General features: G+C 42.2%; 1 protein-coding gene across 1 annotated transcript in view; it reads right to left on the minus strand.

Moving 5' to 3' along the window:
• Positions 1-1,789: 1,789 nt before the first annotated feature.
• Positions 1,790-27,479, minus strand: part of LOC139540407 (CD82 antigen-like) — a 59,823-nt gene continuing 34,133 nt past the window's right edge. The window contains exons 4-9 of the mRNA XM_071344205.1: positions 16,973-17,097; positions 14,608-14,682; positions 12,243-12,341; positions 8,525-8,698; positions 4,475-4,558; positions 1,790-4,141 (exon numbers count right to left, since the gene is read on the minus strand). Of these exons, the coding sequence (XP_071200306.1) occupies positions 4,064-4,141; positions 4,475-4,558; positions 8,525-8,698; positions 12,243-12,341; positions 14,608-14,682; positions 16,973-17,097 (635 nt within the window). The 3' untranslated portion in view covers positions 1,790-4,063. The remainder of the gene's footprint in view (positions 4,142-4,474; positions 4,559-8,524; positions 8,699-12,242; positions 12,342-14,607; positions 14,683-16,972; positions 17,098-27,479) is intronic.

Here is a 27,479-nt window from a genome sequence, read left to right on the forward strand (position 1 = left end):
GATCCTCCCTCTGATTTTTTCCTGTACTCTTGCTCCACCAGGGCCAGTATCCACAACGCGTTTCCGAGTAGCAGTGCTGATCTAGGATCAGACTACTCCGCCCGTGTAATCTTAATCCATTATTATCTAATACTGATCCTAGATCAGCATTTATACTCTCAGACGCTTTATGAATATAGGCCGAGGCTTTCAACATTACTCTCTGCTCAGCTGGGGCAGACAGACATTAACTGTGTGCCTATGCTGCTCTCTTCTGGCTGTGTTCAGTATTGCAGGTGTCTGATCCTGCCTTGGCCACATTTCAGATCCCTTGACTTTTTCCACATTTTGTTATGTTGTAGCCTTATTCTAAAATGGATTAAATAAATAAAATTCCTCAGCAATCTACACACAATACCTCACAATGACAAAGCAAAAAAGGTTTAGAAATGTTTGCAAATATATAACAAATCAGACCCTTTGCTATGATTTAGAAATCAGACCCTTTGCTATGAGACTCAAAATTGAGCTCAGGTGCATCCTGTTTCCATTGATCAGAGCAAAAACCAAGCCATGGGGTCGAAGGAAATGTCCTCAGTGCTCCGAGACAGGATTGTGTCGAGGCACAGATCTGGGGAAGGGTAGCAAAATATTTCTGCAGAATTGAAGGTCCCCAAGAACACAGTGGCATCCATCATTCTTAAATGGAAGTTTGGAACCACCAAGACTCTTCCTAGAGCTGGCCACCCGGCCAAACTGAGCAATTGAGGAGAAGGGCCTTGGTCAGGGACGTGACCAAAAGCTTTAGAGTTATTCTGTGGAGATGGGAGAACCTTCCAGAAGGACAACCATCTCTGCAGCACTCCACCAATCAGGCCTTTATGGTAGAGTGGCCAGACGGAAGCCACTCCTCAATAAAAAGTACATGACAGCCCGCTTGGAGTTTGCCAAAAGGCACCCAAAGACTCTCAGACCATGAGAAACAATATTCTTTGGTCTGATGAAACCAAGATGGAAATCTTTGGCCTGTATGCCAAGCGCCACATCTGGAAGAAATCTGGTACCATCCCTACGGTGAAGCATGGTGGTGGCAGCATCATGCTGTGGGGATGTTTTCAAAGGCAGGGACTGGGAGACTACTCAGGATCGAGGCAAAGATGAACAGAGCAAAGTACAGTGATCCTTGATGAAAACCTTCTCCAGAGCGCTCAAACCCTCAAAGTGGGGCATAGGTTCACCTTCCAACAGGAAAACGACACTAAGCACACAGCAAAGACAATGCAGGTGTGGCTTCGGGACAAGTCTCTGAATGTCCTTGAGTGGCTCAGCCAGAGCCCGGACTTGAACCCAACCGAGAAGAATGGGAGAAACTTCCCATAAACAGATGTGCCAAGCTTGTAGCGTCATACCCAAGAAGACTCGATGCTGTAATGGCTACCAAAGGTGCTTCAACAAAGTGCTGAGTAAAGGGTCTGAATACTTATGTCAATGTGATATTTCCTTGTTTTATTTTGAAAGAATTAGCAAATATTTCTAAACATCTGTTTTTGCTTTGTCATTATAGGGCATTGTGTGTAGATTGATGATACATTTTGTTTTCTAATACATTTTAGAATAAGGCTGTAAGATAACAACATGTGGTAAATCTCAAGGGGTCTGAATACTTTACGAAAGCACTGTAAAACTGCAGATTGTGAGTCTTCTTCCTATATCAACAAGACAGTCCACAAAAAATAAAAAATAAAACTCACAAATACAGTATAAATCCTTGTTTTTATAGTTTCTTAAAAATATATAATACTGCTCATGGTTTGTGATGGATTCAGTTTATTAACAATTCTTGATACTGAATAAAAAGTCCCAATAGTTTTCCTTTTCAACATGGCTTCTAACTCCAGGAACACCCTTACATGTAACATACAACAAATACATGACTTTAGAATGTTTCTATTGAGTCAAATAGAAACTTTCAAAACACAATATAAGTTCAATTATAAAAGTCTAAGTTTGGCAGTACAAAGAGGACTTCACAGGGATTTTCATAAAAACTCTCCTCTTCGTGTCGAAAACAGCCAACTTAATACAATAATAATACATCTGTTTTTGAATGTGTAGTTATATAAGTAATGCTGAAATGAGAAATGTAGCAACCTCTTAAAGGGCTGACAGTCATGGTGGTGGAATTCTTGGGCTGAAGACCAGAGACCTAAGGGAACCAACAGTTTCACCAACAGTCTGACTACAATAGCTACATAAAGTCAGGACCCAATTTCTATGCCTATTCCACAGGAAATAGTGCTGATAATAGCAGTGATGCTACTACATCACCCAGCCAGACTGTAGTTAATAAGAGACAATGTCTGCATGCCAAATGGTGCCCTTTTTCCTATAAAGTATACCACTTTTGACCAGGGCTCATATGGGATACATAGGGCTTTGGTCAAAAGTAGAGTGCACTATATAGGGAATCGGTTGCAATTTGGGGCGCACACAATAAGAGTGGAAACAAAGAATAGCATTCTGAAAATAAAACATAAACAGAGTAGGCGGGCTGAGGTGATCGCTTTCTTTCCAATATAAAATGCTGACCAAGCTCAGAGTGACTCAAACCATCACTCATTTGTCCCTTACTAAAGTCATATGACCAATTGTTTTTAAAAAACCCATAAAAGAATTACAAAGAAATTAGGAAAATAAAATAATAAAAGAAAGTAAAACACAAGCATAATATATCATACACACATATACACTGAGTGTACAAAACATTAGGAACACCTGCTCTAAATCCACTTGAATCAGTGTAGATGAAGGCGAGGAGGAGACAGTTTAAAGAATAATTTTTAAGCCTTGAGACCAATTGAGACATGGATTGTGTATGTGTGCTATTCAGAGGGTGAATGGGCAAGACAAAAGATTTGCCTTTGAACGGGGTATGATAGTAGGTGTCAGGGGCACCGATTTAAGTGTGTCAAAAACTGCAACGCTGCTGGGTTTTTCATGCTCAACAGTTTCCTGTGTGTATCCAGAATGGTCCACCACCCAAAGGACATGCAGCCAACTTGACACAACTGTGGAAAGCATTGGAGTCAACATGGGCCAGCATCCTTGTGGAATGCTTTCGACACCTTGCAGAGTCCATGCCCCGACGAATTGAGACTTGTTCTGAGGGCAAAAAAGGTGTGCAACTCAATATTAGGAAGGTGTTCCTAAGGTTTTGCACACTCTGTGTATAATATACTTCATGAAATCTATGAATTCATCTTGGTAGCTACTCGTTTTCCCGGAGACCAGTCAGACCAGACACACCCGTAAGAAAGAGGGAGGGCAGATGAAGGCAGGAGATACTAAGGCCTCCGTGGAGAGACAGATGAAAGAGTGGAGTAAAAAGTCAAACCCACCCCAGCACCACAAATAGCAGCTGTGGGATACCCCTCCTGCAGTACCCCCTCCACAGTGTTCCATAGTGTTGCATCTCAAGCTCCTCCCCAAAGCCCATCTTCAGAAAGTAGGAGTGCTGATCTACTATCACTTGCCTTTTAGATAATAATGAATAGACAAGGAACGGAAAGGGGATACCTGATCCTAGATCAGCACAGGTCCAGGTCCTCTCTCTGTCTCACTGATCAACAGCTCACAAAAAGTCACTAAAGTGCTCTCACAAACAAAGCTAGCTTGCTAACTAATTACGTAACAACCCCGATTAAGCGCTTCAGGAAGAGACAGAAAATAACAGATGAGAACTGAGGAACATCCTGGGTTCACATGGGTGTTTGTTCACACTCACTCCATCAGATACGTTATATCCCACCGTTGAATTCATTAATACCTAAAGATGAGTGTCTTCTAAAACCAAGTCATTTGATGAAAGATAAGGCAAAATGTGTGTGTCCAAAAAGATACAGGTCCATACGTTGTGCTTGATTGAGAGGGCGTGTGTGTGTGTGTGTCCGGACACTGTGTCTGTGTTTCACTGTCAGAGTGTGTGGCTGCGTGTCTGTGTTTCACTGTCAGAGTGTGTGTCTGCACGTCTGTGCTTCTATGCTGTGTGTGGTGTATAGCTTTTCCTGTCTTCAGGTCTTCATAGTCAGTACTTGGGTACTTTGGTGTAGTCCTCCTGGACAACACTTTTACACAGGCACATAGACAGGATCATTCCCAGAAGCTGGAGGACGAAACAACTGGGTTAGTTATGCTAAAAGCATGCACGCACTCACACGCACACGTGTGCCCAAAAGCACCAATGCATGCACACACCGATAGACAGACACGTGCACGCACACACACACACGGCAAGCACACACACAAGCATGAAAACCAAAACTAGCATACGCAAAGACAACCACACCAGGCGCAGAAACCGGGTGGGGCACAGTAGACCTCCTATTATTAATCTTTAAGGTGCAGGATGCATAGACATTTATACCTCACATGATGAGGGACTGTGTGTGGGCATGTATGTAATGTGTGTGTGAGGGCCTGTGTGTGTGTGCGGTACCTCAATGACTGCCACTCCAACACAGATTCCAAGAATAACTCCACAGTTCTCCAGAAACCAGCCCTCCACACTATGCATGCAGCCCTGTAGAGAGAGGGGGGAGGGAGAGAGAGAGACAGACATATTTATAATTTTAGAAAACCTTTAAATGGCACAATCCAGGTAATGTACATACCGTACACAGTGGCGACCCGTCATTCAGGGCAGCTTTGAGCCCCACATTTTTTGCCCAAAAAATAAATGAAAGGGGTTGCAGTCTGCTGTGAAGCATTCATCCATGTATACGGGTAAGAGTCTAGCTACAGATTCAGATATTATACATACAATTGAAGTCGTTTACATACACTTAGGTTGGAGTCATTAGAACTCGTTTTTCAAACAAACCACACATTTCTTGCTAACAAACATATAGTTCTTGCTAACAAACTATAGCAAGTCGGTTAGGACATCTACTTTGTGCATGACAAGTAATTTTTACAACAATTGTTTACAGACAGATTATTTAACTTATAATTCACTGTACCACAATTCCAGTGGGTCAGAAGATAACATACACTAAGTTGACTGTGCCTTTAAACAGCTTGGACAATTCCAGAAAAATATATCCTGGCTTTAGAAGCTTCTGATAGGCTAATTGTCATCATTTGAGTCAATTGGAGGTGTACCTGTGGATGTATTTCAAGGCCTACCTTTCAACTCAGTGCCTCTTTGCTTGACATCATGGGAAAATCAAAAGAAATCAGACCTCCACAAGTCTGGTTCATCCTAGGGAGCAATTTCCAAATGCCTGAAGGTACCACGTTAATCTGTACAAACAATAGTACGCAAGTATAAACACCATGGGACCACGCTTCCGTCATATCGCTCAGGACGGAGACTCGTTCTGTCCCCTAGAGATGAACGTACTTTGGTGCGAAAAGTGCAAATCAATCCCAGAACAACAGCAAAAGGACCTTGTGAAGATGCTGGAGGAAACAGGTACAAAAGTATCTATATCCACATTAAAACGAGTCCTATATCGACATAACCTGAAAGGCCGCTCAGCAAGGAAGAAGCCACTGCTCTAAAACCACCAAATAAAAGCCAGACTACGGTTTGCAACTGCACATGGGGACAAAGATTGTACTTTTTGGAGAAATGTCATCTGGTCTGATGAAATTGAAATAGAACTGTTTGGCAATAATGACCATCGTTATGTTTGGAAGAAAAAGCAACATCTCAAGACATCAGTCAGGAAGTTAAAGCTTGGTTGCAAATGGGTCATCCACATAGACAATGACCCCAAGCAGACTTCCAAAGTTGTTGCAAAATTGCTTAAGGACAACAAAGGCAAGGTATTGGAGTGGCCATCACAAAGCCCTGACCTCCATCCTATAGAACATTTGTGGGCAGAACTGAAAAAGTGTGTACAAGGAGGCCTACAAACCTGACTCAGTTACACCAGCTCTGTCAGGAGGAATGGGCCAAAATTCACCCAACTTATTGTGGGAAGCTTGTGGAAGGCTACCCAAAATGTTTGACCCAAGTTAAACAATTTAAAGGCAATGCTACCAAATACGAATTGAGTGTATGTAAACTTCTGACCCACTGGGAATGTGATGAAAGAAATAAAAGCTGAAATAAATAATTTTCTCTACTATTATTCTGACATTTCACATTCTTAAAATAAAGTGGTGATCCTAACTGACCTAAGACAGGGAATTTTTACTAGGATTAAATGTCAGAAATGGTGAAAAACGGAGTTTAAATGTATTTGGCTAAGGTGTATGTAAACTTCCGACTTCAACTGTACATACTCTACCGATCAAAAGTTTGGGGTCACTTAGAAATGTCCATGTTTTTTTGTCCATTAAAATAACATCAAATTGATCAGAAATACAGTGTAGACATTGTTAATGTTGTAAATGACTATTTTAGCTGGAAACGGCAGATTTTTTATGGAATGTACTGTACATAGGCGTACAGATGCCCATTATCATCAACCATCACTCCTGTGTTCCAATGGCACGTTTTGTTAGCTAATCCAAGTTTATCATTTTAAAAGGCTAATTAATCATTAGAAAACCCTTTTGCAATTATGTTAGCACAGCTGAAAACTGTTGTCCTGTTTAAAGAAGCAATAATACTGTCCTTCTTCAGACTAGTTGAGTATCTGGAGCATCAGCATTTGTGGATTCGTGGGTTCGATTACAGGCTCGAAATGGCCAGAAACAAAGACCTTTCTTCTGAAACTCGTCAGTCTATTCTTGTTCTGAGAAATGAAGGCTATTCCATGCGAGAAATTGCCAAGACACTGAAGATCTCGTACATCGCTGTGTACTACTCCCTTCACAGAACAGCGCAAACTGTCTCTAACCAGAATAGAAAGAGGAGTGGGAGGCCCCGGTGCACAACTGAGCAAGAGGACAAGTACATTAGAGTGTCTAGTTTGAGAGAGAGACGCCTCACAAGTCCTCAACTGGCAGCTTCATTAAATAGTACCCACAAATCACCAGTCTCAACGTCAACAGTGAAGAGGCGACTCCGGGATGCTGGGCTTCTAGGCAGAGTTCCTCTGTCCAGTGTCTGTGTTATTTTGCCCATCTTAATCTTTTATTTTTATTGACCAGTCTGAGACATGGCTTTTTCTTTGCAACTTTGCCTAGAAGGCCAGCATCCCGGAGTCTCTTCAGAATTCTCCTGAAGAGAGAGAGAGATTGAGAGAAATAGAGAGGGGGAGAGAAATAGATACAGGGAGAGAGAGGGAGAGAGAGGTGTGCAGAAAGAGGTATGAATAAAGGGATGATCAAAACGGGTCAGGACACAGAGTGCTCTCCAAACACCACTGTTGTCTTTGGACGAGGCTCAGTGCAGCATGCATACCGGTGTGTGTGTGTGTGTGTGTTGTCTTTGGCAGGGCCTGTAGAGCGGTAGAATAACAACCAGAGGCTGGCTGGAAAGAGAGAACATAAAAAGTATCCCTCTATAATAACAGCCTTACGGGAAAAACATAGGAAACATTCATTGGCCCTCTGCTGTGTGTGTGTCTCTGCTGTGTGTGTGTCTCTGCTGTGTGTGTGTCTCTGCTGTGTGAATAGAGACTCAACACAAACAACAGGGATTGCTGCTGTCAACATACAGTAGCAGGGTGATTAAGTACTACTGTAGTCCTGCCTTTGTGAATTACCATCTGGGACATGACTAGGTTGCTGTCGGATGGTCAGGTGGAGTCTGATTAGATTCATATAGGAATACAACTTTGTAATGAGATGAGACAGACCTTTGCTAAAAATACATTTTCTGTTCAAATTAAATATAAACAGATAAGTTTAGCTACGGTTTTGCCCTAATGAACAAGAGCCAGGGTGTGGCTCAAATACAGGCAGGTCAGCAGACAGGTGTTCAAAGAGCCCAGCCTCCTTGACATCTGTCCCTCTCCCTCCCTCCATACTACTTTGTATACAGGAAGGTCAGCAGACAGGTGTTCACAGAGCCCAGTCTCCTTGACATCTGTCCCTCTCCCTCCCTCCATACTATTTCGAATACAGGCAGGTCAGCAGACAGGTGTTCACAGAGCCCAGCCTCCTTGACATCTGTCCCTCTCCCTCCCTCCATACTACTTCGTATACAGGAAGGTCAGCAGACAGGTGTTCACAGAGCCCAGTCTCCTTGACATCTGTCCCTCTCCCTCCCTCCATACTACTTCGTATACAGGCAGGTCAACAGACAGGTGTTCACAGAGCCCAGTCTCCTTGACATCTGTCCCTCTCCCTCCCTCCATACTTTTTCGTATACAGGAAGGTCAGCAGACAGGTGTTCACAGAGCCCCGTCTCCTTGACATCTGTCCCCCTCCCTCCCTCCATACCGTTTCGTAGACTGGCAGATCGGTAGAGCATGGTCTAATGTCAGTCCCCCCTCTCCCATCCTCTCTCTTTAGCTCTGATCCCTTCCCCCTCTCCCTCTCTCCAACATACCATTTTTGTAGACAGGCAGGTCAGTAGACAGGTGTTCACACAGCCTACTCCTTGACATCTGTCGCCCCCTCTCTCTATCTCCCCCCTTCAACATACCGTTTCGTAGACCGGCAGGTCGTTGGACAAGTGTTCACAGAGCCCTGTCTCCCTGACGTCTGTCCCGGGCAGGGTTTTGTTCCGACAGGAGCAGGGGTACATGGAGACAGAACTGTTCCTGATCCATACATTCTCCGACCAGTTGCCTGGGCCAGTCCAACCACAGCACTTCATCTGGAAGGGGGGGGTGGAGGCAGGACAGGGAGGTGGGAAGAGGATGGGGGAGAGAGAGAGAGAGAGGGGGGATTGGCAGAAAGAAAGAACAAAAGAAAGAGAAATAGGGAGAGAAAGCATGATTCATATGTACCAGTTAAATTATTTGCTGAAACAGACAATGTTCAAACAGCAGAAGAAACCCAACACTCCTTGCCTGATGCTCGCATGAACATTATGGGGTGATAGGCTTGGCAGGAGAGCCAGATATGCAAGAATGAACAGGGGAGGGGGATGTTAAAGTGGAAACCTTTTGAATAAGTAGCGCCGTGAGAGTGCTTGTGCTTTTGAAAGCACAGTATCACATTCAGTTGACAACTGAACTATACTGAACAAAAATATAAACGCAAATGAAACAATTTCAGAGATGTTGCTGACTTACAGTTCATATAAGGAAATCAGTCAATTTAAATAAATTCATTAGGCACTAATCTATGGATTTCACATGACTGGGCAGGGGTGCAGCCATTGGTGGGCCTGGGAGACAGGCCCATACAATCATAATGAGTTTTTCATCACAAAAGGGGTGTATTTCAGGCAGAAATACTCCTCCGCACACCCACTGACGATCCCGCAGGTGAAGAAGCCGGATGTGGTCGTCCTGGGTTGGCGTAGTTACACGTGGTCTGCGATTGTGATGCAAATTCTCTAAAACGACGTTGAATGCGGCTTATGGTAGAGAAATTAACATTCAATTCTCTGGCAAGTGCTCTGGTGGACATTCCTGCAGTCAGCATGCCAATTGCTTGTTCCCTCAAAACTTGAGACCTCCGTGGCAATGTGTTGTTTGACAAAAGGGTGGCCTTTTATTGTCTCAAGCACAAGGTGCACATGTTTAACTTTTTAGGGATAGGGGGCAGCATTTTCACTTTGGATGAATAGCGTGCCCAGAGTGAACGGCCTCCTACTCTGTCCCAGATGCTAATATATATGCATATTATTATTACTATTGGATATACACTCTGAAGTTTCTAAAACTGTTTGAATGATGTCTGTGAGTATAACAGAACTCATATGGCAGAAAAAAAACAGAGAAAAAATCCAAACAGGAAGTGAGAATTCTGAGGCTTGTCGATTTTCAACTCATCGCCTATTGAAATCCCAGTGGGATATGGATCTGTTTGCACTTCCTACGTCTTCCACTAGATGTCAACAGTCTGTAGAACGTTGAATGAAGCTTCTACTGTGATGTTGAGCCGGATGGGAGCTGTTTGAGTCAGTGGTCTGGCAGAGTGCCAGGTCCTGGTCACGCGCATTCCGCATGATATCGCCTTGCGTTCCATTACTTCTATAGACACAAAGGAATTCTCCGGTTGGAACGTTATTGAATATTTATGATAACAACATCCTAAAGATTGATTATATACTTAGTTTGTCAAGTTTGTTCGACCTGTAATATAACTTTTTGAAGTTTTCGTCCGAAGGTCGCTTGGACCTGCACGAGCATTTTGGATATGCGTACTAAACGTGCTAACAAAAGTAGCTACTTGGAAATAAATAATGGACATTATCGAACAAAACATAAATTTATTGTGGAACTAGGATTCCTGGGAGTGCATTCTGATGAAGATCATCAAAGGTAAGGGAATATTTATCATGTCATTTCGTATTTCTGTTGACTCCACATGGCGGAGAAATGTTGTTTCTATCTGAGCGCCGTCTCAGATTATTGCATGGTTTGCTTTTTCCGTAAAGTTTTTTTGAAATCTGACACAGCGGTTGCATTAAGAACAAGTGTATCTTTAATTCTATGTAAAACATGTATCTTTCATCAAAGTTTATTTCTGTTATTTGATGTGGCTCTCTGCAATTTCTCCTGATATTTTGGAGGCATTTCTGAACATGGCGCCAATGTAAACTGAGATTTTTGGATATAAATATGCACATTATCGAACAAAACATACATGTATTGTGAAACATGATGTCCTATGAGTGTCATCTGATGAAGATAATCAAAGTTAGTGATTTATTTTATCTCTATTTCTGCTTTTTGTGACTCCTATCTTTGGCTGGGAAAATGGCTGTGTGTTTTTTGGACTTGGCGGTGATCTAACATAATCATATGTTGTGTTTTCGCTGAAAAGCATTTTTTTTATCGGACACGATGGGTAGATTAACAAGATGTTTATCTTTCATTTTGCTGTATTGGACTTGTTAATGTGTGAAAGTTACATATTTCAAAAAAAGATGTTTGAATTTCCCACACTGCCTTTTCAGCGGAATGTTGTCAGGGGTTCCGCTAGTGGAACGTGTGTCCTAGAAAGGTTAACCTCACTAGGGTAGGGGGTACTATTTTCACCTCCGGATGAAAAGCGTGCCCAAAGTAAACTGCCTGCTACTCAGGCCCAGAAGCTAGGATATGCATATAATTAGTAGATTTGGATAGAAAACCCTCCAAAGTTTCTAAAACTGTTAAAATAATGTCTGTGAGTATAACAGAACTGAAATGGCAGGCGAAAACCTGAGGAAAATCCATCCAGGAAGTGCCATTATTTTGAAATTGCTGTTTTTCCAATGAAAGCGTATCCACCATTTAAAGGGATAGGACCCCGATTCCGTTCCCTACGGCTTCCACTAGTTGTGAACAGTCTTTAGACATTGTTTCAGGCTTTTATTCTGAAAAATGAGGGAGAATGACAACTTTGAGTCAGTGGATAGTGGGATGTCCCCAGAGCTGTTTCCTGTGCACGACCCGAGAGCGCGCCTTTCTTGTTTTTCTTTTATATTGACGACGCTATTGTCTGGTTGAAATATTATTGATTATTTATGCTAAAAGAAACCTGAGGATTGATTATAAACATTGTTTGACATGTTTCTACGAACTTTACGGATACTATTTGGAATTTTTTGAGCCATTGGATTACTGAACAAAACGCGCCAACAAAATTGAGGTTTTTGGATATAAAGAGGGACTTTATCGAACAAAACTAACATTTATTGTGTAACTGGGAGTCTTGTGAGTGCAACCATACGAAGATCATCAAAGGTAAGTGATTAATTTTATTGCTATTTCTCACTTTCGTGACTAATCTACTTGGCTGGTAACTGTATGTAATGTTTTGTATGCTGAGCGCTGTCCTCAGATAATCGCATGGTGTGCTTTCACCGAAAAGCCTTTTTGAAATCTGACACTTGTGATTTCATGAAAGTTAAATATTTATAGTAATTTAATTTGAATTTGGCGCTCTGCAATTTCACCGGATGTTGGCCAGGTGGGACGCTACCGTCCCACACCCCCTAGAGAGGTTAATGATCATGCTGTTAAATCAGCTTCAGGTGGATGGATTATATTGACAAAGGAGAAATGCTCACTAACAGGGATGTAAACAAATTTGTGCACAACATTTGAGAGAAATAAGCTTTTTCTGCGCATGGAACATTTCTGGGATCTGTTATTCAGCTCATGAAACATGGGACCAGCTCTTTACATGTTGTGTTTATATTTTTGTTCAGTGTAAATATCAACATTGATAAAGTGGTAACTAAGGCAGGTCCAGTTACTCACCGTCCTCTGTACATAGTCCCAGGTGTGTTCTGTGGTCCTGTTCTGACCAGTGTAGTTGACCAACATCCCCTTGATGATGTTGGACATCTCATGCTTCAGCTGCATAGGGAGACAAAGGAAATAATACATGCATGAGCTAATTTAACTTTCAAAGTTAGGACAAGAAACGGTACTAATATTATCTAGGCATGATGCACTAATATTATGAGACCTGAATATAGCAGAGCATGGGTAATAATACACACATAAACAGCACAATGTCATGTTTCAATTGCCTTTCTATTTACAAATAATGACAACAAGCTATACACTAAGTGTACAAAACATTAGGAACACCTGCTCTGTCCATGACACAGACTGACCAGGTGAATCCAGGTGAAAGCTATGATCCCTTATTGATGTCACTTGTTTACTCCACTTCAATCAGTGTAGATGACAGGGAAGGGACAGGTTAAAGAAGTATTTTTGAGCCTTGAGACATTTGAGACATGGATTGTGTTTGTGTGCCATTGAGAGTGAATTGGCAAGACAAAAGATTGAAGTGCCTTTGAACGAGGAATGGTATTCGGTGCCAGGCTGGGTTTTTCACGCTCAACAGTTTCCCGCATGTATCCAGAATGGTGCACCACCGAAAGGACATCCAGCCAACTTGACACGACAGTGGGAAGCATTGGAATCAACATGGGCCAGCATACCTGTGGAATGATTTCGACACCTTGTAGAGTCCATGCCCCGACTAATTTAGGCTGTTCTGAGGGCAAAAGGGGGTGCAACTCAATATTAGGAAGGTGTTCCTAATGTTTTGTACACTCAGTGTATATTACAGGGCCACATGGTAAGGAGGCAGGGGAGTTGTGCCTAGCCTACATGCCTAATAGGGGAGGAGAGGTGAGGGAGCCCAACCCTGTTCTGGGAAAGTGTACCACCCTGCCCTGGCCTGTGGTAAACCCTAAACACAGAGAGCAAGCATTCACACACACACATGCACACACACGAACAGCCATAGCAACCCCCCCCTATCGTGAGTCATGAGATTCAAGTGGATCATGGGAACGGCTGAGCTAACAGAACTCAAACCGGTCAGATCGGCTCAAACAAAACACTCCCGTTTGTTCACACACACACACACATCCAATTTCACCCATTAGCCTACTCTTCTTTCTTCTATTAAACAAGAATCACAGGTCCGAACAAGTTATGAAATCTTGAATATCATTATTCTACCTTGATTTTGAGTTAAACAATTAAATAAAAGCTTCCCTCTTGAGCTTGAGCAATTTGACTCTGGTAAAAACTCAAATAGCTCATACTCAAGTTTGTATCTATGCTGTTTTAATGTTAAGAGTTACAGTAGATTTACAGTTGACCAACCCTTGTGGTGCTGCTAGTGCCCCTCTCCTACCTATAGGGGGTGACGTGCCATCATACACCGTGATGACACGTCTCCATCCCCGTGCTGTCATTTTACCAGCCGCTCAGAGTTGGCAAGCGTCACGACAGAGCTGGAAACACATTTCACAAGCAAATGCCTTCCACATCGTCCCCCCCTCCACAACCTTTCCCACCCCTCACCCCCACATCAATCCCCAGCCTGCCCCCCCCCCCCCCAGTAGAAGCGGAACTACCTGTATGAACTGCTCACAATGAAAACATACAACACCACAGTACAGCAATACACGCTTCCTCTGCAGATTTCACACATCTCTCCCTCAACCCCACCTGCTCTCAGTCTCCCAGTCTTTCACTTTCCACTGGTATCACTCATGGGTTGCGGTCCGATTCTCTACTCTTCACCCAGTAGTGTCTACTCGTTCAATCCCCCTAAAAACACTGCATTGGAGCAAGCATGGCTGGAGGAAGTTTCCACCATATTTCTTAAATCCTTTTAAATCCATAAGTGGAAGTACACGAGTGTACACTTCCAGAGAAGGGTCGATAATCGGAACTCAACCGTTGACTCATCACAGAACAATGCTTCACTCCTGGCACACCCTGTTCCTATCACACCAACACTAACTGTCCATTCCATCACAGTCAGGGGTCAGAGGGGGGATTCTGAGAAGGCCTTCCCAGGAGTCAGGGAAGGTACAGCTGTGCAGGGGGGAGTGGAAATGCAAGATATGTCCCAGCTGCGAGGCCAAGAGAGGGAAGGAGAAGGGGGGAGAGCGGGACTTGGGAGATGGGGTGGGAGATGGGCAGGGATTGGGAAAGGGGGGCAAGGAAGGCAAAGAGGTATGAGGATGAAGGGGGGTGGGAGAGGGATGAAGAGAGAGGCGGTAGAAGAGTGAAGCAGAGGGAGATGAAGATGGAGAGAGTGTGGGGTAGAAAGAACAGGGAAGGACATAGGGAGGAAGGTATAACTCACCCTGTCTCTCTGAATGTAGATGAGCACCCCAGCGGTTACCTGGGCAATGAGGATGAGCAGGAGACAGGTGAAGTACTGGGGAGAGACAGACAGAGGGCATCATGGGAAAGTGAGTTTGACAGGTTCATTATAACAGTTCAAAACAACAATGGTCTAGTTTGCATGACACAGGCCAAACCAAGTTTTACAGAGAATGTTAATCAATGTGCTTCAAGCATGGCCTATTAATTAGGGCCGATTTCAAGTTTTCATAACAATCGGTAATCGGCCTTTTTGAACGCCGATTACATTACAGTCCATTAGGAGACTGCGTGGCAGGTTTACCACTTGTTACGTGAGTGCAGCAAGGAGCCAAGGTAATTTGGTAGCTAGCATTAAACGTATCTTCTAAAAAACAATCAATCTTAACATAATCACTAGTTAACTACACATGGTTGATGATATTACTAGTTTAACTAGCTTGTCCTGCGTTGCAAATAACCAATGTGGTGCCTGTTAATTTATCATCGAATCACAGCCTACTTCGCCAAACGGGTGATGATTTAACAAAGTGCATTCGTGAAAAAAGCACAGTCGTTGCACCAATGTACCTAACCATAAACAACAATGCCTTTCTTAAAATCAATACAAAAGTATATATTTTTAAACCTGCATAAATTCATGTTTGCAGGCAATATTAAGTAGGGAAATTGTGTCACTTCTCTTGCGTTCAGTGCAAGCAGAGTCAGGGTATATGCAGCAGTGTGGGCCGCCTGGCTCGTTGCGAACTGTGTGTAGAGACCATTTCTTACGAACAAATACCGTAATTAATTTGCCACAATTTTACATAATTATGACAACATTGAAGGTTGTGCAATGTAACAGCAATATTTAGACTTATGGATGCCACCCGTTCGATAAAATACGGAACGGTTCCGTATTTCACTGAAAGAATAAACGGTTTGATTTTTAAATGACAGTTTCCGGATTTGACCATATTAATGGCTCGTATTTCTGTGTGTTTATTACATTATAATTAAGTCTATGATTTGATATTTGATAGAGCAGTCTGACTGAGCCGTGGTAGGCAGCAGCAGGCTCGCAAACATTCATTCATACAGCACTTTCCTGCGTTTGCCAGCAGCTCTTCGCAATGCTTGAAGCACAGCGCTGTTTATGACTTCAAGCCTATCAACTCCTGAGATTAGGTTCTTATAGTGCCTATAAGAACATCCAATAGTCAAAGGTATATGAAATAAAAATGGTATAGAGAGAAATAGTCCTATAATTCCTTTAATAACTACAACCTAAAACTTCTTAACTGGGAATATTGAAGACTCATGTTAAAAGGAACCACCAGCTTTGTTCTCATGTTCTGAGCAAGGAACTTAAACATTAGCTTTTTTACATGGCACATATTGCACTTTTACTTTCTTCTCCAACAATGTGTTTTTGCATTATTTTAACCAAATTGAACATGTTTCATTATTTATTTAAGACTAAATAGATGTTTTATTTATGTATTAAATTAAAATAAGTGTTCATTCAGAATTGTTGTAATTGTCATTATTACAAATATATATATCTATCAATCGGCCGATTAATCGGTATCGGCTTTTTTTGGTCCTCCAATATTCGGTATCAGCGTTGAAAAATCCTAATCGGTCGACATCTAGTCTATACACACTTCCATAACAAATCAGGGCCGCCAAATAAGAATTGAAGACCCAAGAGTCAATGAGTAATTTGAAATGTGAAACTTTAGGTTTAGCATTAGCGTGTTAGTAGTGGTGTTGTGTGTACAGTGGCAAGAAAAAGTATGTGAACCCTTTGGAATGATCTGGATTTCTGCATAAATTGGTCATAAAAGTTGATCTTTGCAGGAGAATGTAAGGCTATCTGTCTGCCAATTGAAGCTCAACAGAAGTTGGGTGATGCAACAGTCCTGACCTCAACCCGATTGAGATGCTGTGGCATGACCTCAAGAGAACGGTGCACACCAGACATCCCAAGAATATTGCAGTTTTGAGACAGTTTTGTAAAGAGGAATGGTCCAAAATTCCACCTGACTGTTGTGCATGTCTGATCCGCAACCAAACGTTTGGTTGAGGTTATTGCTGCCAAAGTAGGGTCAACCAGTTATTAAATCCAATGGTTCACATACTTTTCCCACCCTGCACTGTGAATGTTAATACGAAGTGTTCAATAAAGACATGAAAAAGTATAATTGTTTGTGTGTTATTAGTTTAAGCAGACTGTGTTTGTCTATTGTTGTGACTTAGATGAAGATCAAATTTGATGACCAATTTATGCAGAAATCCAGGTAACTCCAAAGGGTTCACATCATATTTCCACTTCATATTACTCGGTGTGTGTGTTTACTCACCAGGCCCAGCAGGCAGCGTATCTCATAGATGGCTCCTATACAGCCCAGGAAGCCCATGGCCATGGAGAGAGACCCCACACTGATGAAAATGTAGGACACTACCTTCAGGGTGGTAGAGGATTCCTCTGTAGGGAAGACATAGTGGAAAAGGTAAACCCTCAGGCCACAACAGACCATACACTAAACCAGAATCCATACTACCCACTAGCTAAAATCAGGCCTACCCCTGGAATAAAAGGTATGCTCAACTAAAAAGGTATGCACATGTGGCAGGTGAAGTACCATCTAACCTGTGCATTCAGAGGTACCATAGTCAAGCAAAGCAATGCTGTCTGCCACAGACCAGGGCTCAAATGAGGCATTCTAAACATTCTAGCAATTCTCTGTACTACAAAGGTTTGAATGGCCCACCAGAGCAAAGGAGGAGATAAAGCGCATTCACAAAGTATTGAGAACCTTTGTTGTTTTCCACATTTTGTTACATTACAGTCTTATTTTAAAATGAATTAAATATTTTTCCCCTCATCAGTTTACACACAATACCCCATAATGACAAAGCAAAAACTGTTTTTTTTGTTTTGCTAAATTATGTAAAATAAAAAAACGGAAATGTCACATTCACATAAGTATTCAGAACCTTTACTCAGTACTTTGTTGAAGCACCTTTGGCAGCGATTACAGCCTCGAGTCTTCTTGGGTATGACGCTTCAGGCTTGGCACACCTGTATTTGGGGAGTTTCTCCCATTCTTCTCCGCCGATCCTCTCAAGGTCTGTTAGCGTCGCTGCACAGCTATTTTCAGGTCCCTCCAGAGATGTTAGATCGGGTTCAAGTCCGAGCTCTGGCTGGGCCACTTAAGGACATTCAGAGACTTTTCCCGAAGCTACTCCTGCATTGTCTTGGCTGTGTGCTTTGGGTCGTTGTCCTGTTGGAAGGTGAACCTTTGCCCCAGTCTGAGGTCCTGAGCGTTCTGGAGTAGGGTTTCACCAAGGATCTCTCTGTACTTTGCTTCGTTCATTTTTCCCTTGATCCTAACTAGTCTCCCAGTCCTTGCCGCTGAAAAACATCCAGGCAGCACAATGCTGCCACCACCATGCTTCAACGTAGAAATGCTATTGGCCAGGTGATGAGCGGTGCCTGGTTTCCTCCAGACGTGATGCTGGCATTTAGACCAAAGGGTTCAATCTGGTTTCATCAGACCAGAGAATCTATTTTGCCTATCGGCAAACTCCAAGTGGGCTGTCATGTGCCTTTTACTGAGGAGTGGCTTCCGTCTGGCCACTCTACCATAAAGGTCTGATTGGTGGAGTGCTGCAGAGATGATTGTCCTTCTGGAAGGTTCTCCCATCTCCACAGAGGATCTCTGGAGCTCTGTCGGGTTCTTGGTCACTTCCCTGACCAAGGCCCTTCTCCCTTGATTGCTCAGTTTAGCCAGGCGGCCAGCTCTAGGAAGAGTGTCTTGGTGGTTCCAAACGTATTCCATTTAAGAATGATGGAGGTCACTGTGTTCTTGGGGACCTTAAATATTGCAGAAATCTTTTGGTACCCTTCCCCAGATTTGTGCATAATCCTGTCTCGGAGCTGGCGAGTGCCTTTCCAAATCATGTCCAATCAATTGAATTTAGCCCAGGTGGACTCCAATCAAGTTGTATAAACATCTTAAGGATGATCAATGGAAACAGGATGCACCTGAGCTCAATTTCGAGTCTCATAGCAAAGGGTCTGAATACTTATGTAAATATTCTAAAAACCTGTTTTTGCTTTGTAATTTCTTATCAATTTTAGAATATAGTTCACTTCTCTTTAGACATGTTGCATGGCTGACTGGCTGTGAGAGATAGAAGACCTCTTGTCTTTTATCTCTTTCTCTCTCTTGGAGGAGGTCCAGAGAAGCTCCAGAAGCCCAATCTCTGTGGAAATTAAGCCTGGCTCATAGCTCTGGACCTGGGACACGGCTCCAAATCACCGGGGCCACGGCCAGAAGAACCAGAGAGTCCTATATACTGCATAATAACCTTTACTCGACCCTGTTCCATGAATAATACAATCACAATATAGTCACATCAAACCAGCCAAAATGCTCTAAAGATAAAACACAATAAGTCACTTCAAAGTATTGGCTCAGAGTGCAGAATATATTAATTTCCGCACCTGCCTTTGTTAAATCTATATTGTGGCAATACCAGCCACCTTATATGAATGGTAAACTACCTTTTGTGTGGCCTATTGTTATTTTATTATTTATTTTAAAAGAAAGTTGTCTTTAAAAAGTATGGTCATTTCATATCAAGATTGGGGGAAATACCCCTGGACTGTCCATATTTGAAATGTGTATTAAATGAAGTCAATCATGATGCGTTAGGCCTATATAATTATGTTTTTTTATCAAGTGAAAATGTAGTGTAATAAAGTTATTTCAAATAGCACACATATTCTTTTTTCCATTGAAGGTGAAACAGCCCACTATTTCTATATTCTTATACTCTAATAAGTCTTACTGTTTCCGCGGGAGTCCAGAACGTAGACGCAGCTGTCTAGTATCATAATCATATCACATGGCAAGGTAACATAAGAGATCAACTGATCTGTAAGAATGTTTTGTTGCAAACAACTTTGTTTTAACACGCAGGTGCATGTTATCTCCCGTTAGTATCGTTTTAAGAAATACAGCGTTAACCTGCAGGGGCACGTTAAGTTCTACCTCTACGCTGCAATTGACTCTATATGTCCATAAAGGATAAACAATGCCTGTATAATCATATATCTATTCTACAGTATAGCTATAGTGAAAGTAAACCAAGTCAGCATACACCACTGTGTGTTTGTACTGTGTACAGACAGACATATATAGGCTATCCCACTTCAGACAGGCAAAAACGCATACATCTATACTTTATACACACACTCATAACCTACATGCATGCATATGTCAGTGGCAGTGGTTATGGGATAATGAAAAGGCCTGGGTTTCTCAGGGTGGGTCGACTACTAAGTACAGAGCAGGACACCCCATATAGACAGACTGTATGTGGCTCAGGACTATAATTTATGGGGATGTAACACACACACACTGATCTATATCCAGTAAAGCCCTCTCCAATGTGCGTGTGTGTGTTACACACACACGGCACTACAGAGCCATACTGAAATAAGCTAGTTAAAGGGCTCACACACAGAAAACACCAATCTAAGCTCCACCTGTCTCACAGCACTTGGCATCCGCTGACAGGAGCCTCTCACTGCAAAACACAGATTCTTTGCGGAAATAGAGGAGAGAGAGGAGCAGTTGTACTGAGCACCAGTGTACTATACTGTAAGACTCAAAGCACGTGAAGTAAGGAACACAGTGGACTGACAGAGATCAGCCTAATACTTCCAAACTCTGACCAAGGTCGTTGGTGACAGAAAAGTTAGCAAACAAAACAGTGAAACTTGCATGCAGGCTTCATTTCACAGCTGGATACTTTCTAAAAGCAGGATCTCAAAGCCTTCAGACTAGTAACTTCTCTCCGAATGCACATCTTGTCACATCTGCTCCTGCTACGCCCTCTGGTGTTCATCCGGTGTCTTCTTGACCTGCAGTTACTCCTCCTGTACACTCGCTCTCCCTCTCTGTGTGATTGTGTGGTTGGAGACAGGTGTGCTGGAGTCAGAGCAGATCCCTACCAGCTGCAACTCGTTCCATAATCAAGACCTCTACAAATACTCAGTCCTGCCACTTCCACTCTGCCCGATCATAATCTCTGCTCAGTCAGTTCACGATTCTAGCCATTTATGATTATTCAAGATCCTGTTACTTGGCTGTGCCTGTTACCCTGCCTGACACCGTTTATCCTCTCATTGCATTTACCGCTCTGTCTTTGGCTCCTGTTCCACATCTCACCACCCACCTGGATTTCCCCTCAGGATCTGTTTACCCTGTTCTACTCAGCTAACTCCAACCTCAGTCTCCACATCTGGTTTTTCTGCAACTCATCCGAGCTTCGCCGGATCTGCACTCCATATCTCTCTGTGTAACAATAAATATTTTGGTTCATTCATCCCTGTTTCCTCATCTGAGTCTGCTCTTGGGTTCCCCTGTGTCGCTCCGCGTAACACATTTGTATTCTCTAGTGGTAGCGTAGCTAAAACACAACTTTTCCCTGTAGTCAGGATGTGTTCTCTGCTCTACTCTGTCTTGTACTATGGCACATTTCCAAGTAGGTCTCCTTACCCTGGAACTTCCAAAATAGTTCCTCTGGTGGTTTCCACAGAAACGTACATTTAAAGAGTTTATTTTTGAGGCTGCGTCCCAAATGGCACCCTATTCCCTTTCGACCAGGGCCCATAGGGTGCCATTTGGAAACCAGCAGCTGCTCAGACTTAGGGGGATTATTTGGCATAGCAGGGTTCAATGTATAAACATTTCCAGCTAGGGAAACACATTTAGTCTGTATTCAAATACCGAAAGAATGCTTCAAATGGAGTACATATTCTCATTTTAAACACAGTGATTCCAGATCGAACTCAAATTCAATCTGTAAGACGGATATAATATATCACGTTTTTACCTCAACAAGATTCGGTGTAGGATACATGTAAACTGAAAAAACTTTCCCTGAGCTAAACTGATAAATGCAGCAGTTTGAGATTGAACCCAAATCTTTCTCTCATCTTAACTGAAGTATAGCCTAGCAGATCATACTATCACACTGAGTTTGGGCACACGCTCGCAGATCTCCTTCACCAAGGCCACGGTCTGTTGTTTAAATATATGGCAAGCTGTGTTTTCGCGAGCACTCCAATGATGAACTGTGTGTCGCGCGCGTCACTATGGTGAACTACTAACAGAGTGGCACTGATAGAGAGAGAACAGTAGTCAGGTAGCTACTCCCATGGTGGAACAGCAGGACTCAGAGAGTCGGTCCCCATGGAGGAGGAAGGGGGAGAAAAAGGAGAATGAGTATAGTGAGCCCCTAGAGAAGGAAGAGGAGATATCCTCAGGGTTCCCAACCTTCTTGATTTGAGGGGTAGATTTAAAACAAGGCATAAATCCATGATGCTTTAGGCTAGAAGTAAGCGGTAAAATGCCAGAGGAAGACACGGCTCTGATGCACATGGTTTCTCTCTATGACATTCAGGAGCTGAGCTAAAACCTTTTAAAGACGAGGAGTCATTAGAAATTTACTTGGGAAGAAATCTTATACAATGTGTGACTGTCGCTATCAATTGATCAATTCACTTTCTGTAAAAAATAATATGTATAATTAAATTGAGAGTTTATATAGATTATCATAATAAAACATTTGGTAGTGGAATAATATTTGGGGAAATCGGGTCTAGATTTTATTTTCCTTCATCAATTATTATACATTTTATTATTATTGTCTTGAGTCTTGTTAACCTACGTAGAATTGCAGGTAATAAGCTTAAAACAAGTCTATATATATCCTAGGTTGGGGGCATTTTGTTATGTGAAAAAGGGAGTCCTGGGGGAAAAAGGTAAGGGTATGGTCCGAGGGAATAGGGGGAGCATACAGGACCTCAGCTATCTGTAGAGGAACAGCTGAATAATAAAAACAATGCTTGATAAAGAGACTGGGGCCAGGGCTGTGCTTTGTGTTATGTCCCGGACACCCGACCTTGGACAGAACAGATGGTGGTTCAGTATCCATTATTCACAATGAGTGTCAGAGTATTAGTAGTGCTGATTTAGGATTGGGTACGCCTTTTAGATTATAATGAATAAGATTATATGGCAGGGGGAAACCGATCCTAGATCAGCAGAGAGGGATGATCGCCTAGGCTAAGCAGCAGGCATCAATCAAAATTCAGTGACCTTGGAAAAAATCAAGAGGGAAATGCCGATTCCAGAATCTCCATCCCTCAGTGATATATTTAATTGAGCCTTTATTTAGCCAAGAAGTCCCATGAGATGAGTAATCTTTTTTTAAAGGAGACCCAGTGGAAAATGATGACCACAGGGAAGAGAGGAGGGAGGACCCAGGCCAGGCCTGAGGTCCGGGAAACATGTTAAGTTTCTCTCTGTGTGTGTGTGTGTGTGTGTGTGTGTGTGTGTGTGTGTGTGTGTGTGTGTGTGTGTGTGTGTGTGTGTGTGTGTGTGTGTGTGTGTGTGTGTGTGTGTGAGAGTGTGAGTGTGTGTGTGTGTGAGAGTGTGAGTGTGTGTGTGAGTGTGTGTGTGAGAGTATGCGTGTCACAGGGAAGAGAGGTCCGGGAAACACTTCCAGTTCTGGCCAGTTAATACTCTCTCCAGACTAAATATAGACGATCTACTACTCCACCTAACCTTCTGAGAGAAATCTCACTAACTTGCTCCAGCAATACAACTCGTTGATGGAATACAATCAACTAGAATTAAGTTCAGAGTTATGCAGGACAAGAATCCTACACGCCAAGAGAAGTACATTTCCAAGAGTAGCTCAAATAGAAAGTTGGATATGTATGACTTCCAGATGAAAATCAAAAGAAGAATCATTGAAGGGAGAGGATCAACTTTATGCTCGTCTGTAGCTCCATCTGTTGCTGAAGCTGAACACATTGACAGCATTTATAATGGATAAGGTAGATTTATAAAAGGTGGTTTTCCATCCATGTTTCCCTTGATGGCCTGCTCTCCTTAGGCTACAGAGTGAGACTGGGCTTCCTACTGACTTGCAGTGTCTATAAGAAACCAATAAAACTAAAGCAGAAAAGATGGTGGGGAAATCTGCTACCTCTTCCCACGGCATGTAAGGTATTGAAACAGATCTAACCATATGTGTCTGCGCGCCTGCCTCTGCGCGTGCGTGCAAAGTGTTTGTACCTACATGTATGACTAGTTTCAGGAAACTAGGCGTATGTCGCAAGTCACGACTTCACAGGAGAGGCGTTTGAACTTTAATGTTTTATTTTTTTTTTAAATCAAAATGGGTTTTCGGGCAGAAATGCCTTCTTGAATATTTGAACTTTCATGTGCCTTAATAACAAACGTGAATGCCATCTGTGCCATTTGTGGAAAAAGTCAGGAACCTTCCCGCTAGCCATGATTGCCTGAGATAATGAATGGGCTGGACATGCCGAGAGATGAGTTAGCATCTTCTGTCTATAAAATGAGCTGCTCGTTATGAGTAGATAATCCTTTCTACTGCAGTTTTTTATAAAGATATAACGTTAGCCATGGAGAACTACAAATGTGTTGCTACTTCTCTCAATAACATTGCTGCCCTGAATTTATCAGGCACTATCTACAAAGGTCAGTGGGAAAAAGTTGTGATGAATTACTTTGAGGAGGACAATCGTACCATGCTCACTCTCTCTGACTCTGAAAAGAATCAGATGTTGTGAACCAGAGTGACTTGAAACAACGTGCTAAGCAAGCTGTACAAAAACCCCGGAAATGACACAGGACGTGTTATTTAATGAAAGGGGTTGCAGTCTGCTGTGAAGCATTCATCCATGTATACGGGTAAGAGTCTAGCTACAGATTCAGATATTATACATACAGTTGAAGTCGGAAGTTTACATACTTAGGTTGGAGTCATTAAAACTTGTTTTTCAACCACTCCACAAATTTCTTGTTAACAAACTATAGTTTTGGCAAGTCGGTTAAGACATCTACTTTGTACATGACACAAGTAATTTTTTCAACAATTGTTTACAGACAGATTTTTTCACTTATAATTCACGGTATCACAATTCTAGTGGTTCAGAAGTTTACATACACTAAGTTGACTGTGCCTTTAAACAGCTTGGAAAATTCCAGAAAATTATGTCATGGCTTTAGAAGCTTCTGATAGGATAATTGACATCATTTTAGTCAATTGGAGGTCTACCTGTGGACGTACTTCAAGTCCAACTTTCAATCTCAGTGCCTCTTTGCTTGACATCATGGGAAAATCAAAAGAAATCAGCAATTTCCAAATGCCTGAAGGTACCATGTTCACCTGTACAAACAATAGTACGCAAGTATAAACACCATGGGACCACGCAGCCGTCATACCGCTCAGGAAGAAGACGCTTTCTGTCTCCTAGAGAGGAATGTGCTTTGGTGCGAAAAGTGCAAATCAATTCCAGAACAACAGCAAAGGACCTTGTGAAGATGCTGGAGGAAACAGGTAGAAAAGTATCTATATCCACATTAAAACCATTCCTATATCGACATAACCTGAAAGGCCACTTAGCAAGGAAGAAGCCACTGCTCCAAAACCGCCATAAAAAAGCCAGACTACGGTTTGCAACTGCACATGGGGACAAAGATCATACTTTTTGGAGAAATGTCCTCTGGTCTGATGAAAAACAAATTTTACTGTTTGGCTACAATGACCATCGTTATGTTAGGAGGAAAAAGGGGGAGGCTTGCAAGCCGAAGAACACTATCCTAACCGTGAAGCACGGGGGTGGCAGCATCATGTTGCGGGGGTGCTTTGCTGCTGCTATATTGAAGCAACATCTCAAGACATCAGTCAGGAAGTTAAAGCTTGGTCGAAAATGGGTCTTCCAAATAGACAATGACCCCAAGCATACTTCCAAAGTTGTGGCAAAATGGCTTAAGGACAACAAAGTCAAGGTATTGGATTGGCCATCACAAAGCCCTGACCTCAATCCCATAGAAAATAGGCAGAACTGAAAAAGCGTGTGCGAGCAAGGAGGCCTACAAACCTGACTCAGTTACATCAGCTCAGGAGGAATGGGATAAAATTCACCCAACTTATTGTGGCAAGCTTGTGGGAGGCTACCCGAAACGTTTGACCCAAGTTAAACAATTTAAAAGCAATGCTACCAAATACTAATTGAGTGTATGTAAACTTCTGACCCACTGGGAATGTGATTAAAGAAATAAAAACTGAAATAAATCATTCTCTCTACTATTATTCTGACATTTCACATTCTTAAATGTGAAAACAGGGAATTTTTACTAGGATTAAATGTCAGGAATTGTGAAAAACTGAATTTAACTTTATTTGGCTAAGGTGTCTGTAAACTTCCGACTTCAACTGTATCTAATTTTGTCAGAAAGTTGTTTTTATTGCAAGTTAAAGCTTACTGTTAGCTAGCTAGCTGACGCTAGGTGGCTGGCTCACTAGCTAACATTATGTGTATGATCTGTGGAGTAATATTATCTCAGAAAATCATTTGCATTGCTAGTTATAGCCTAGCGTTAGCTAGCTAACTAGCTGACATTGAACCTATTTGGTTAACTTTAGCAAGCTATGACAATTGATTTGTATTGCTAGTACTCTATGGATTAGGATTATGGTTAATTGTTTAGCTGGCATGTCTAAACAAAAGTTCAGATGATTACATGACCCATCAAGTTAGACAGGTGTGTCTGACGGTGATTATGGCTATCTATTGTATTATAATGTTAAAATATTTGTATCTGGAATTTGACTTTCAGCATCAGTAGAACACGCCTGACTCTCCTCCACCAGTCATACTAGGAGAATGATCTAATGCCTCCCATCAAAAAGAGAGCTGGCTCAAGCAAGCACTTGTTTACAGTGAGCAGTCTGTCTGCAGTGGTCAAAACAAGAAAAAGTTTGTGCTCTGGTAGTGTGCCTGGCGGACCATGCACAAGCTCCACCACAGTCCGGACATTCACTTCCTGGTGGAAAGCTATGGCTTGCAACAAAACCTGACTCCGTAGTTCAGGCCGCTGCCACAGATCAAGCACTTCAGGTGAATATTATTTTCATTGCATTGTATGAAGTTATTCTTCTGATCTAAACTTGGGAGGTGAATTGATGTTACACAAGGTTGTAATGTCCTCTAATTTTTTTTTGTTATTAGCTGTTTTACAGCTTCGATGCTCTGGAGCCTGGTATTGTTGTCTCCAAGGAGCATTCGGACTCAGTCGTGGTCTGCCTGTACAAGCACCACCTGGACTGGACACAGCTAGACAAACATATCATTTTGAGAAGATCAGGGAGTTTTGCGACGAAAAGGCTATGGACATCACATGCCCTGCACCAAAGTCAATGGCAGCACAGAAACAGGCTCTCCAAATATATATTCCCTTGCTCATGCGTGGTTTGGACTGGGAGCAAGTCCCAGTCATCAACACTATCTGCAGTGCCTCTATTCACATGACTCTCTCCTAACACACATGCCATACGTTGCTACTACAATTAAAACATTTTATCCTGCTGCTCAACCACTTTTCTCTTGATTGTATGCATATAACTACCTCATACATCACTGATATCGTTATTGATATTGTTCTTGTTCATAATGTATATCATTTTGTTTTTTTTCTACTGGCATTGACACTTGTGATTTTTTTCTTTATATTGACACTATCTATTTTTGATATTGCTAGTATGCAAGTAACCATTTCGATTTACCGTTTACAACTTCTGTAGAGACCCATCCACTTAACAAGATGTGACTGTGGGATTATAGCATTTCTTTTACATGATCCATCAATTTAGACAAGTGCCATCTAATATTTATAAAATATTTGTATCTGTTTAACTGGAATTTTTCCTTATTGTAGGCTACTACTTGACCACTTAGTCTTAATCTTTACT

Source organism: Salvelinus alpinus, chromosome 15 (genome assembly GCF_045679555.1).
Source record: "Salvelinus alpinus chromosome 15, SLU_Salpinus.1, whole genome shotgun sequence".
Lineage (NCBI taxonomy): Eukaryota > Metazoa > Chordata > Actinopteri > Salmoniformes > Salmonidae > Salvelinus > Salvelinus alpinus.